At 29.6% G+C, this 14,945-nt stretch overlaps 1 protein-coding gene across 6 annotated transcripts in view; it reads right to left on the reverse strand.

The window, feature by feature from the left end:
• LOC106468712 (sarcolemmal membrane-associated protein-like) overlaps nt 1-14,945 on the reverse strand; it is a 77,601-nt gene that overhangs the window by 45,238 nt on the left and 17,418 nt on the right. For all 6 annotated transcript variants that reach the window (XR_002612695.1, XM_022397078.1, XM_013929157.2 and 3 more), the window contains exons 3-8: nt 13,932-14,079; nt 10,201-10,267; nt 9,901-9,982; nt 5,683-5,778; nt 4,122-4,193; nt 1,075-1,152 (exon numbers count right to left, since the gene is read on the reverse strand). Coding sequence is in view for 5 of the 6 variants with exons in the window: in XM_022397078.1 (XP_022252786.1) it covers nt 1,075-1,152; nt 4,122-4,193; nt 5,683-5,778; nt 9,901-9,982; nt 10,201-10,267; nt 13,932-14,079 (543 nt within the window). In the remaining variant the exon portion in view is untranslated. The remainder of the gene's footprint in view (nt 1-1,074; nt 1,153-4,121; nt 4,194-5,682; nt 5,779-9,900; nt 9,983-10,200; nt 10,268-13,931; nt 14,080-14,945) is intronic.

A 14,945-nucleotide genomic window follows, 5' to 3' on the forward strand; every position in this document is an offset into this window, starting at 1 on the left:
AGCTTAGTAACTAAGCTGTATTTCAGTCTAAAAAAATATGAAATTTCGAACAGACTAAAGATAATCTACCTCCTTGAAATCTTGGTTTGAAAGAAAGAGATGACATCCTAAGAATTTAAAATGGCTAAGAAAGCCACTATGGGGACATTCTGAGCTTCTGATTGGTTATTCATGTTATATATAGAAGTAAGTGTATATAAGGGAGCATTTCCAAAAATGGAAAGAGGTGGTTGGAATGACACTGTGTTTGATTCATTACATGAGCAATATCTTAGCAAATAGAAAAGATAAGAGGCTCTTATTTTATATTCTAGCTTGTCAATATTGGTAATTCAAGTTCATAATTCTTACGTAATTATAAACTTAGTATATTGACTTCACAGACATCTAATTTGAACCAGTGCTACATTCAACATACCACGTGGTACACAAAAATCGATGTTTAGGTGTGTTTTTTATATTTATTTTTAAATTAACAAATTGAGTAATGTATAATTCTAAAATTTGAATTATAATCTAGTTTGATACCAAACTTATTGACATAAATACATGAAATAGTAGTTCAGTAAAATTTTGAAATCGAGTCAACAAATGAGATGACATGGCCTTTCACCCGTGACCCGTCTAGAAAAGTTTAAGCATGTTTGAAATATCATTCATTTAATATATTAACATATTAACAAAAGCTTTCAAGCAATTAGTTAAATTTTCATATAAACTGTGCATGTACTTATATAACCACATTTTACCTTGATTCATTCTGTCATTTTATCACTAATCAACATTTTAAAATGTCATGACACAAGTAAACCAGGTGCACCAAGAATATAGTTCACAGCACCAATTTTCCAAAATTTTTTGTGTAAGATCCCCATCAGGAGTATCTTACCTTGGGCCAAGTGGCCAGAAGTGCTGCTATGTTCCTTGATAGCTTTACCAGCTCATTCTTTCCAGTCCCAGCTATCAATAGTATATAGTTCTTTTGGATCTTCAGCAGACCCACTCTTAAAAATCCCTGGTTAGGTCACAGATAATACTTTATATCACATCATTTACTTAAGTATGGTTTCTTACCTTGGCAGTGTTCTGGTATTTATCTTTTTCTTCCTGAAGTTTCGTTAGTTCTTCCCTTAGCTTATCTTCACAAGTATTCTTTGAAAGAATATTAAATACTAATTAACTTTAATGATAAATTATGAACAGATAATCATGAAGAAGATCCATAATGATACATATATCCTTATATGAAATACCATATTTTTGAAATTGTTGTTGTTGTTTGCTACTAGATGCCAATAAAGAACAAATAAATCAAATGTTTAATAAAAACAATTTTCTTATAGACTTCCAAGGTGTTTGAAGTAAAATTTTAATAATCTACCAAACTAATTATAAAAGAAAAAAACAAATATTCTGTAACATAAGAAAATATTTTCTTTTTATGATTCACTTGTATTAAATGTTGTTTTTCATAAAAAGACCTTTATATATAATCTTTGATAATCGCACAAAATATTTGATACAAAGAAAAAAATTCAGTTTTATAATTTGGAAGTAAAAGGAGCAAATCTTAATCTAGAACTGTTATCAAACTTTAAAAAGAAAAAAATCAGCATTATATTACAATAATAAAAAACACAAAAAGCAAAATAAGACAAATTTTGAAGATGTTTTTCATAACTCAAAATATTATAATGTTTAGCAGAAACAGAATCCAATCCAAACAAAAACCATCCATAATGACATAAAAACATGATAATTAAAAACTACATTTGTCAGAGAAGTACAAAAAGCATAATTTTTAAAGAAAAACATCTGTGACGAGTATGTGGATATCCTGCCTGTCAGACAATTCAAAAATACAGATGAAAAACAAAACAACTAGCCCCTATTCAATTTTCCTTGTTACATGCGTATATACATATAGATATTAGTGTAAAAGGCAACTCACACCCGAAAGCATTACTTTTTAATCTCAGCATTGCCAGGTACCTTTGCTAAGTGTGTGTGTGTGTAAGATATCAACTTACAACTTCACATAAAAGTGACATAACTATATACATCTTTCTTAATCGCAGTTTAATTCCTTCACGCCCCGATAGGTGGAGTCTGCCTCTAGGGCAAAACTGTACCAATGAATTGAAAAAATTACAGAAATAAACTAAATAAAATTTCCAAACATTAAAAAATAAAATACTTAAGGGTTGAAATTTATTAAATAAAAAATTTTTCTTATTCAATTTCACACTTAAAGATTTAAAAAAACAACAACAAAAACAAATGCTAGTTTTGATTTTTGATTGATTTCAGTAAAATAATTTAGTGTTTTTGAATTTCCTGAATCCTAGGAGGAAAGTCATAATAGTTTGAACAAAGGTGCTAATTTATCTTTGTGGCTTGAATATAAGTGAAGTTTTATTGATTTTTCACTGCTTCTCAACCTCACCTGTTATGGTGTGATGTAACTGGCTAAATATCGGCTTTAAGAAGTTACAGGCTATTGATCTATATATATATGCATTATGAAAGCTCTTTTACATTCTCTTGAACTGTAAAACCATTAAGACTTCCAATTCACTGAAAATTGGAACAAAATTATAAAAGCTTAGCTTTGTGAAATGTTGCTAGAAGATAAATGACTTGCAAAAAGTTTTATTTATTATTTTATATTTTATTCAAATGATGATATGAAAAGTGAGATAGGAAAATAAATATTTTTTTGTGGAACAAAGCAAAGTAGGCTTTTTAAGTCATTATGCACCCAACCTATCACGTTTTGTTTCATCAAAAAAACTAATGTGTTAGACTTTGTTTGAATTACCTTAGTAACTGTTTGAATGGGCAAAGAAAACTGCCAAAGTGAAATTTAAAGAATATATATATATATATTAATGTTCATAAATTGAGTTTAAAACTTATTACATATACTAAATAAAACTTGTTTGTTTGTAATTAAGCACAAAGCTACACAATGGTCTATCTGTACTCTGCCCACCACGGGTATTGAAACCTGGATTCTAGCATTGTAAATCCGCACGCAGACATACCGCTATGCCACTGGGGGGGCACTAAACAAAACCTTCTGATTATCAATTTAAAAAAGTTAGTTTGATTATAATTTTGGTTTGGTAAAGTTATTTTTATTGAACAGTAATAAACACAGTGAAACTGCATGCATTGTTTTTCAAATAAAAAATAAGATAAAATCTATAGTTTTCAAAATAAAAACTTTAGAAAATATAGGAGGATAAAAATCAGCAACTAAAGCCTACAACATTTGTAAGCATTTTTAGTTGTTTCTTTAAAAAAGTGTATCACTAGGAAATCTTTTTAAAATTTCAAAGCTGTAAATATTTCAAACAAATACCATTTATAAAAATAAGATATTTCACTTACAGAAGCTACAAACTCTGTAGAAAATAATTATGAAGTTTCACACTATTTCATCCAGTAGTTATTTTTTCCCAACAAAATAAAACAAACCATACAACAGGTGCATCAAATCAACACACCTGGGTCTTATAGAATTAAAAATTAGAATTAACATGAGTTCCTAGCTCAAGTCAATCAAAACCAGTATTGTTTAACCATAATAAAAATCTTGGGTTGTCTTTTCCATAACATTTTATTTAACTATTTCATTCTAAAACTGATTTTAAAATAAAGTATTACAAACTGATTTCCATAAGTTTAGAAAACCTGAAATAATATGTAATAAAAACCTTTTCTATTGCAAAAATTTACTTTCCTTAACAGTAAGTACACCAAGTATGAGAAATTATGTGGCTTAGCAAATGATGTTGTGTGTTAAATTAAAAAGTAATAGCAATAAATATGATTTGTTAATTTAAAAAGTAATAATAAACATTCGATGACGAGGAACCCACTTTGAGACTAATAATGGCTGGAGAGTACCTGATGATGACAAAACCTTGTCGAAACGTTGTACATTTGCTGTCATGTTAAACTTATATTAAAGTTTTTCTTCATTACCCATTTAAGCCGTCTCCAGCCATTAATAATAAACATGTTTTAGTAAATTGAAAAGTAAATATGGTGAGAAAGTCTGCTTACTCTGTATTTAACATTTGATAAACTGCAAAACAGTTACCAGAACTTACTTTGGAAGCATCCTGTAATTGACTTTCTAGTGTTTCTATTCGACTTAGTAGTCGATCTTCATCAATCAAAACCTGTAAAATGAGTGAGATTGTGTAAAATGTTTGTGTACATCAATCTTTTAGTTTTAGAGATATGCATGCGAAAACACAGAGACCTGATTGCAATACTCTGCCCCACCCCCTTTGGGGTGAGGGTAAATATAACAACTCTACTGATCAACCAAGCATGGAAGATAACATTAACTGGTTATTTGTAAAATATAAACATAAAATGGCATAATTTGTTATCAATCTTTCTTCATTAAGTACTTGGAAAACACATTTCAAGAGAACATCTTTCATAATGTACATATTAAACACATTATCTTTATTCAGTATGTTCCTGGTAAAACACACGTTAAAATATAAACTCTTAAGCCAGTATACTTCAGATATACACTTATTATAAATCATGTTGTCTGGTCTCAATGATTTGCACAAAACTCAGGAGCAGTTTATTTTACAAGTGAAATACACAGAATTCATCAAGTTTTTTACATCCTTGCAGTACATTTTTGATAATCGGCATGGTACACCAGTGAAACCTTGGTAGTGTAAATATTAGGTGCAATCTCTTTACCCAGTATCTGTTTGGTAGTGTACACATTAAACACTATCTTTAACCAGTGAACCTCTGATAGTGCAAATGTAAGACGTAATTTCTTTATCTAGTAATCTTTAGTAGTGTACACATTAAATGCTATTTTTAACCAGTGATTCTCAGGCAATGTATATATATATATATATATATTAGACATGTTTCTCTTTAAGCAGTATCTCTTGGATATTGTATAGTTAGAATGTTAAGTACTATATCTTTAGCCTATATATCTCTGGTTACAAAAATGTTAAAACAATTTCTTTTATGACAAGTACGTGTCTATTTACTTTGGTGTTAAATATTCTTCTTAATTATTTTGGCACTCAGATACTGAAATATTATTCATAGTACTAGGTATCTGAATTAAATATTTGACTTCTTTATTACAGCACCATTTGGTAATATATATAAAAACTAAGAAGATACAACCCTTACACTTTTAAGAATCATAATAAAGTGTTCTTCAAACCATTTTGATAATTATTTCTGTCTAGTTACATACTTTAAAGGAAACCACTATTTGTAATTCAAATAATTATTCTGGATAATTAGCTCAGCATAATTACATATTTTAAATCAGTTCTTTCTGACAATTACTTCTGTCTACTTCCATATTTTAAAATAAATTCTTTCAGATAATCAGTTCTGTATAGTTAAATATTCTAAATCACTCTGATTAATAACAAATATTAAGTATTAAGAAATAATGAGAAAATAATAATAACACTAAATATCTATAGCTTTACAAAAATGGTAATAGCTACATAATTAATGAATACAACTTGACTATAATAAAAAATACATCTGGAATACATCAACAACACCAATGATAACAATGGAGTTTTAAAATCAGTTTATTTCTGGACAAAGAAAATTTGAAAATAGCATTTTTTAGAAAAAAAAAGGAAAGACTGAACTTACTTTCCAACCACTGTCTGATGCTTCTTGAGAGTTAGACACTACTCTCTGTAGTGTGGCCAGCTTAGTTTCTAGGATTTGCTCTCGATGAAGAGCTTCCTAAATAAACAATACCAGTTTATCTATTCTGGATTGAACCAAGTATTAATATTCAAGTCAAAGGAAAATAACAAAAACCAAAGGGAAAGTTTATGTCAAATATGAACTTTAAGTTAAGTTCAGGTGTTACAGTTCGCAAGTCTAATGTTTAAAGATTTCAGACCAGATCTGAATTTAACAGAAAACTGAAGTCAAACCCGAAACAATTGTTCAAGTTACTGAAAAAAAACTTTCTTAACTGTTCTGCTTAATAAAATAGTTCTGTAAGTATGGGATGTATGTTTCTGTTATCAAAACTGTAAAAAGAACTTAATATAAGAGAAACTGTTATCTTTCATTAAACTTCATACTTTTTTTGAGGGGTGGCAAATAAATTAAGAGAAGAGGGGATACCGAGAGAGCAAATGTCACAATTTTTATACTAGGGAAAATTTAGGATTGCTTTTTAAATACTTCCCTTATAAAATTAAGATCTTAAGGCTTATATAATATTCAAATTTGGTTTATAAGCTATGTTTAGATGCCAATTTTGTTCATACCATGATAATAAAGTACTTTTATTAACTTTGGAATGTAACACAATAAAACCTTGTGACATGTACAGAAAAGATGTCTGTATGAAAGTGTTAATAGGGTAGTCATAAGTATTTAGTGTACGTTTCTGACATCAAAACTGTAAATACAACTTCAAAAAATGGGAAACTGTTAACCTTAACTATATGCATACAGATTTTATCAATTTGACTGGCCTTGTAGTGTGCATATTGCTTTCTTTTTTTACAGAGTTATATTCATAATTTAGTTAACTTAACTATCAATGTACGTCACCTACATTTGGCATAAAACATAGCTTGTAACGCAAATCTTGATAATAACTAAGTTTTAATTTCTTAATTTCAAAAGGAAATATTTAACAAATTCTCAGTTTTCATTCTTCTGTCACTTGACACATATGCCTTCTGATCTCTCCTAGTTAGATTCTATAAATTCAACAATAGTTTCTGTAGTTCCTAACAAATTAGAACTACAAACTACATATTGACAAGAAAGAAAATAAAATGTGAATCTGCTACCTTCTTGATTTGCCGAGATTTTGATACATTTGTCAAACTCGCCAAAGAAGCAACTCCCATCTTTCCCTCACGGCTACTTGTCTGATGGACATGTTTTAAACCAATATAAAGAGTATATTGTAATGTACAGGAATCTTAAGTTAATTTGTTCAATTTTGGCAAACAAAGATGGTAGCTCACAAGAAAGGCATGATATAAGTTGGGTAAAATTGTTGCTCCAAACAGAAGTAGTATATTATTAACTATTTATAGCTTAGTTAGAAAGCCAGATAAATTACAATCGTCTTGGGACACTCTCTTCTGGTGCCCGATATATTTTTAGTGTTCTAAAATGCATGTTCAAAGCTAGATTAATTACTTTTTGGACAACCAACATTGTGAGAAAAAGTAAGGTTACTAAAGCACGGTCTCTGAATATAAATGGCCACAATGCCAAAAGTGAGTGCTAAATATGTTGTTTTATGTGTATTTTTATATGTTTTGAACAAACTAAAATGTAAAAATCAGAAACTCCTTAGGATAGATAAAATTTAAATGGAAAAAAAAAAGAAAAAATCTTTATATGAAATTGGTCGATAGAGAAGCTCACAGTATGTACATTGTTTGTTTGCTCTGAGTTCTGACAATGTGATTTATTGATTTTCATGTGAGAGGTCCAAAATAAAGTAATAAATTATAAAATTAAAAGAAAATAGAGAAAATAGAATTGAATAGAAAATTGAGGCTATAAGAAAAGATAATTTTAACTATTTGTTACAACCTGCAGTCGTTCTAGGAGAAAAAAATATACTGATTTTGTTTCATACTTTCCAACATTTCATTTCACTGTACAATGATGATTATGCTACAATTAATGCTAGGATAGAAAAACTATAAAGTTTTACTAAAAAAAAATTAAAGTAAACATTAATTTATATAATAGAAAACTGTTGTCCTTAACAAAGTAGTTCTGTACGTGGTGTTTCTGATGAAATGTTTATGTGGTATAAATAATAACTACAGTAGAACCTCGACATTAAGGGCATCCTTTCGACTGCATTCAAGTGCCCTCTATAGCACGGTGCCCTTAATATAAAAAATGAGCCATGCAAAGCTGGATTCCACGCAGACTGTACAAAATTTCTGAATTTTAAGCCCCCGCCATTTTATTTGGTGTATGCAGGACATGGGTGTACACGAGTTCACGTTGCCATGACATGGAGCATTGTCAACAGGGGGTGGATTAACTGTGACCTTTTTTTTCTATATTATTGGTCACATAGTTCCGAAGTTCTCCTCTTCAGAGTTTGAACTGCTAAACATTTCACATTTATTTTCTGTGCTTATTTTACTGTCAACAACTGAAGTAGAAATCTGCTTAAATAAAGCAACAAATCACCATTTGTGTCATTAGACTGTTTACATGACACTAATACAATACTCTCAAGAGCAACAAAGCACATGCACATAAATAAGTCAACTTGAACCCTGCTCTGAGAACACGATGTGGAATTGATCAGCTTGTGTTTCCTACAGTGTTTACAACAAGAATTTCCCAGAGTAATCAGATTGCACTTTGAATCCGTGAAAACGTTTATTACAGTATACGGTTCGGAGCCGATCCAAAAAAAAACACTGCAAGGCATACAAAGATAACTGCCCAGTTTATCAAGTGCCCATATAGAGAATGAGACTAAAAACACTGCCCTTAATCTGGAATATCGAGGTATCCGTTATTGCAACATTTATTTTGGTTATAAATTTGTAGAAAAAAGAAAGACTGAAAAGTTCTGCCCTTAAAGATGCAGTGCCCGTTAATCAAGGTTCTACTACAATATATTATATTCTACGATCATCACTAAAAAATTGTGACATCTTTTTAATAGGTAAAAAAACTACAAGAAATATTCCAATTTTGTGTGTCATTCAGGTACACGTTTTATACTGATCCATTATTTAATATATTTAGAGAAAACTACAGTTCAGTTACAGGACATTACTGCTGGGGGAAATACATTAAACACCTTGAGGGTGAACTTCCCTCAAATACTATCACATTATTCCTTTATTTAATGGTAGTTGCCTAAAATACTTCCTGAGAGAACATTTTTGCCAAATGAAGTTTTTTTTATCAGTATTACCAAGAATATAATTCAAATACTGTAATTTTCTAAATATAATATACATATTATTTATGATAAGGCAAAATTGACTCTTTATTAGTGAAGATTAGAGTGCATATTATATTTGTGTAGAAGACTAAAACTACTAACAGAATACGACTATAATTAGTTTTAATTATGTAAATCTGATGAATAAATCAATCAAGAATGTAATTTATTGATGTTTTATAACATACACTATTATTAAGGTAAACACATATAGAACTTTGCTTAGTAAATATGAAAATATCACAATTTGATAATGATTTTAAAAAATATATAAGCAGGGTTTCAAACTACGATTAACCTTTCCTTTTTTAATATTATATAACATCAAAAGTATGGTGAAACTGATATATCCACTAAATTTAAGCAGGAACTATATTTTTTTCATTTTGAAGCCATTTAGAAAAACAAAAACAAAGGAAGTATAAATGTTAAGCATAATTAATTTAATTGATAAGTCTAGTAATTTATATGTCAAACATAATTTATCAGTGTAAAAGATTTATCATAGCTAACAATATCAAACATATCCGGCTAACCTTTAGAAACCACATATACACTAACAAATATATGCACATGCTTACACACATCTCGCATTTAAATCATTTCATGTATCTATTACATGAAGCATTAGTAAACATGGAAGAGTAAACAAATCTGATGGCTGAGCATGAACAATCACTGCATTACCTCAATACCATTGGTCACATTGTCCATCTCACAGTACGACAATGATGACATCAACAAATGTAAACAACCCAGAGTTAATCAGAACAAACATGTTAAAAACTTAATTAAACAAAAATCAGCAACATAAAAAGAGTTAGACCTATATACAACAGAGGTGTTCAGAGTAATAACTTTTTTACAGTTGGAACTGTTTGTTATTTATATATACATACCTGAAGGTACTGGGATAGCTGGTAGAGGTCCTGTGTGGAGATGGTAGTACCAGGTGAGGTTGAAACCACAGCAGTGGTTGGGCTAAAAGGATGAAAAAAACAACAACACATTTACAAACAAATTATCATTCTTTAATGGTTATAATGTATCATTTCATAGTTTAAATCAATATAATTTCTTTAAGATGATTTCATAACAAATGGGGTGGAACATGCTTTTTTTGTTGTTTTTTTTTACAAATTTTGTTATTAGTTATAATGCCATAGCACATGAAGTAAATGATATATCCAAATCTGTACCTTGCTTTTGCTTCCTTCCCATCTGGTAAGAATAGTTTTAGGGTTGCTACAATACATCCATGGGTCACTTTAAAATAGAAACAAAATCATTCCTTAACAAAAACAGAAAAACCTTAGTTTGTTACAGTATTCAAATAAAAACAAAAAACATTGAAAAGGATAATGTCATAATATAATGTTTTATTCCCCCATTTCATTGACAAGCTTTTAATAACTAGTAACAAATATTATTAACAGTCATCAAAAATATTACTGCATTTCCACAGTGTAATCATCAGACCAATGAAGCAAGGTTTTTGTAAATATTGTTTATATTTTGTTGAAAACTGAGCTTTAAAATAAGTTGTTGTGTAAACACACTTTTACACAATTAGTGGTATGAAATATTTTTCATTGTTGTTTGATTTCATAAGCGTTTCGAGTTTTAAAAAAATGCAGTTAGAAAGTTGAATTTTTGTGATTATTGCAGCTAGTGTAGATTTTTCAGAATAAGGTTACCGTTCCTACCTTTATATTGTAGTTTTAAAATAAGTGGAAGGGAATGATGTCAATATGGCTACCATATCTTGCTCTTCAACAGTTTTTTTTATTACAGTATAAATCTATCTGGCATATAACCTCTAACTTAAGATTCTGTATTCTAACATACATAAGGTGGCATGAAATTTACTAACTCTTTAACAAAATTATTGTTATAAGAACAGTTAAATTTTAGAAGTTTTTTTTTTTCTTTATTTGTAAATTTGATTTTCTTCTATGAAACTGACAAAGACCTAATTTATGTGCATCTGAGTTTAATGTTGTTTTGAACTTCAGTTTCATCAGTGAAAAAAAAAAATTATATGGAATGATCCTGATGTAATTTTATGCTCTTAGCTCCGACTGAGAAAAACCAATGTTTTACTAATGACAGGGTGAAGTGCATCTGATTATATTTGGTACTAAAAACATACAAGTGAAAGTAAAACAGAAAATCTCAACCACACTACATCTGCTACATCTAGTGCTGATAAGGCCTTTTTACCCAATACCAGGTTTCATCAGTCTGGGTGGGATACAACAGACACACTAGTGGTCTAGACACTATTTATATCATCATCTGGCTGGCAAGATTATTATTTTTGACAAATCACATACACACTTCATATCTTACTCTTCCCTTAAAATTATTAGAACGAAACGTAAGATCTTTTAAACCTCAAGCATGGCAGGTGGATTTTAAAAACATTAATTTCAACAATAAATTAAAATATGGCTTAACTGTAAACTTTTATAATTATTTAACAAGCATTGCCCAGGAAGCTTAATTTTTATAATTTAAAAAAAATTCTAAATGAAAAACTGTCATGGGCAATAAGCTATACATGTGTACAAGATATAGGTTTGACTTTATATGACAACATAAGATAAATTATTAATAAAATTTGGATACTTTTAAAATTCTCTTTTATTAAATTTGAAGTAAATCATTGCATTGTTTAGAAAGTTTAGTTTCTATCTAAATACATGTACAAGCATGATGTTCCTTTTAAAGGACGATGTCCAAATTTAACCTATCAAACCAAATCAAGTTATGATGTTCCTTTTGCAGGGTAATATCCAAACTTAACCTGTTAAACCAAATCAAGTTATGATTTTCTTTTTACACGATAATGTCAAAATTTAAATTATTAAACCAAATCCAGTTATGATGTTCCTTTTGCAGGGTAATGTCCAAACTTGACCTATTAAACCAAATCAACTTATGATGTTCCTTTTGTCAGTAATGTTCAAAGTTAACCTATTAAACCAAATCAAACTTAACTATAAACACATTAACCGTACTGAACTGTTCTCACAAACCAATGAGACACTGATTAATAAATGTACAAATATAGGCTAAAAAAAAAAAGGTTAGAAATCAATAGAGGATAGATATGCTGTTATTTAGTCAATAATCACTGATGAAAAACAAGAATACAATGCTTGATAAATCTTTCATCTTAACTCATTCTTCTAAATAAGAAGATTTATAAATGAAATATGCATGTGTCATTCGTACTTCAGTAAGACTCGACTTTAGCTTAAAATGAGATGCAGACAACCATGAGGTATTGTATAAAGCAGGTAGTTGTATAAACATTTGTATTACTCAGGAAGTAGAAGAACTAAAATATCAATCACAATACCAGGGTTCTCTACCAATAAACTGAAACAATAGACTTTTATCCCAAAAAGGTCATAATGAAAACTACTGGTCTGAATGAAGATAAAATATTTTTTTTATCCTTATTGATCACTTATAAAAACTAAGCTTGAAATTATGACAACTAAAATATATTTTTAATATTACAAAACTTGCATTCTTGAGACAAATATATGTCCATATTTCCATGCAAAACCTCAAAAAAGTTAACTACATCTTCACTGAAGCTTATGAAGACATAAGAATACACTGATTAAATTAAAGATTAAATAAAGAAATTTAAAAAAGGTCAACAAATAAAACTATAACCAGTATTGGTGTCAGTAAATTATTTATGATCTTTGAAGCCAAACAGGATCACAGCAGATCTAAGGCACGGTGTAGCATCAAAGATGTTTTACTAGTAAAACCTCCTTGGTACTACACCTTCAATGATGTTTATAGCTTCTCCCTTATTTTTGTTTATGTCACCAACTGCCATATTGCTTGTACACCAAGTTGCAGTTATAACACCCACTATTCAAAACTAACTGCTACTATACATTGCATTACATGTAGGCATACTACGAGTATGTATGAACTTCATCTGGTGTGCGTATTTATGTCAAACATTAGTGAATATCACAGATATTCAACATGTCTGGTTCAAGAGCAAAAAAAGTCATTAGTTATTATTATATATTCTAGTTGTGGTTTGATAAATACATTTATTTTTTGTTTCTTTTATGTTGTATTCTCTGTAATTGTAGTTTAATGTATATTTAAGTCGTAAAGAATTTTGCATTTTAATTTAGTACTTTTTGGTCTTTTTTTGAACTGGGGTGAGTGAGCTGTTGTGAAAAACTTATGGGGGTGAATGATATTGGAAAAGGTTGAGAAGCACTGATTTAAGAAACAGTAGCTCAATAAGATTTCTTGTAACTGTTAAGTATTGTCAGGTTTTTGTAGTATGCATGCCAGTGTTGCCAGTCTCAAGATCATCCTTCTAGAGGTCTGTCTTGGTGTTTTACAGGTTTCAGAAATGAGACCAGCTAAATTTAAAAGTTTTAACAATATTAGACCAGTCACCTACCCAAAATTATTAAGCATTAAATATAAATTAACCAAAAGTTGATACGTTCATAAAGAATCTGTGTACTTAACCATTGTTTTAGCTTACGCCTGAGTCAAATTCTAGAAGTAAGAATAAATGTTTATTCTCGTTGTTACTTCAGGGTCCACCAAAAGAAATGTAGCGATTTAAGCTGCAACCATTCAAAACAAAGTTTGGTGGTATAATTGTGTTTATTATTTAAGACAGTGCTTCTCAACTCGGTGAATGGTTCACTCAGGGGTTAATGAGATGAGAATCGGGGTGAATGGCAGTGATTGAGTATTATTATTTATACAACAAAGTTGAAGTCATTTTTTACTTAAAGAAATGAAGCAGTGTATTTAAAAATTTATGTCCTAAAATATTTCAAATATATGTAACTAACCTGCTTACAAAACTATTAAAACCTGCTGGTATTGTTTTAAAATTAGACATTCATAAAAATAAAGCAACCTTTTCTAGTGTTTTCCACAACATCGACACCAAACTGGACAATATCCCCTGAGCTGACCTCTCTTGCTGGCGACTCTTCAGATCCCTTGCTGAGACGTTGGTTGTTGACAAATGTTCCATTGCTACTCTTGGTGTCCTGTAGAAAGAACTGGAAAAAAACAACAACATTATTTTGTACATTGGGTAAACAAAGTATAGATAGCCTTCTTTATGCATACTTTATCCTTGTATGTCTGAAAAAAAGATTCAACTCACTGTAATTTTACGTATTCATGAATATGAAAACAACCAAATGATATAAAAATATAAAAACTATAGGAAAAATTTCAAAATAGCAATGTCTACAGAATACAACACAAAATCCACACTAACCAGTTAAAAATTCAAATAAAAGTGGCCATTTTTCATTAAATCATTTAAGATATGGTGACTTACAAACATAAGCAATCTCTTGTTTAGTAAAACTTTGCAATACAGTAAGAGTTTCATCTCTTCTATGTTTATTGAATCTCATTAATTCTGTCTTTTTTTTAATTACTATTATTATTACAGATGGACATGATAACATCTACACCACTTGTGAAACTATACCTATCCAGTAAAGTTAGAAGTAATGAACTAGCTTACAATAGTGGCAAACATGCTGACAATTTATTTACTAGTCAAAACACTCATAGAATCATGCTGACAAGAAGCTAAAAATGATGACACCTCAGCAAAAAACAACACAACCAATAAAAAAAAAGGTAGGACTTTAATCAAAGAAAGAAATTATCTACACACACTAGGAGATTAAGCACACCAGGTAGTTGAGTGGCCAATGAAGAGTTAAAAAACAAGAAGGAAGAGTATTCACTGAAATTTTCTGGGCAGAGTGAAATATGCAAGAAAGAGCAAATGAGACCTTTTGCAATGAAAATAAAAGAACAACTTACAGACACCTTTAAAAATAATGTGACACAGACATATACTTAGAAAAAGGAAGCAACACATTCCAGGGTCAAATTATTAAAC

Source organism: Limulus polyphemus, unplaced genomic scaffold (genome assembly GCF_000517525.1).
Source record: "Limulus polyphemus unplaced genomic scaffold, Limulus_polyphemus-2.1.2 Scaffold3127, whole genome shotgun sequence".
NCBI classification, from domain to species: Eukaryota; Metazoa; Arthropoda; class Merostomata; order Xiphosura; family Limulidae; genus Limulus; species Limulus polyphemus.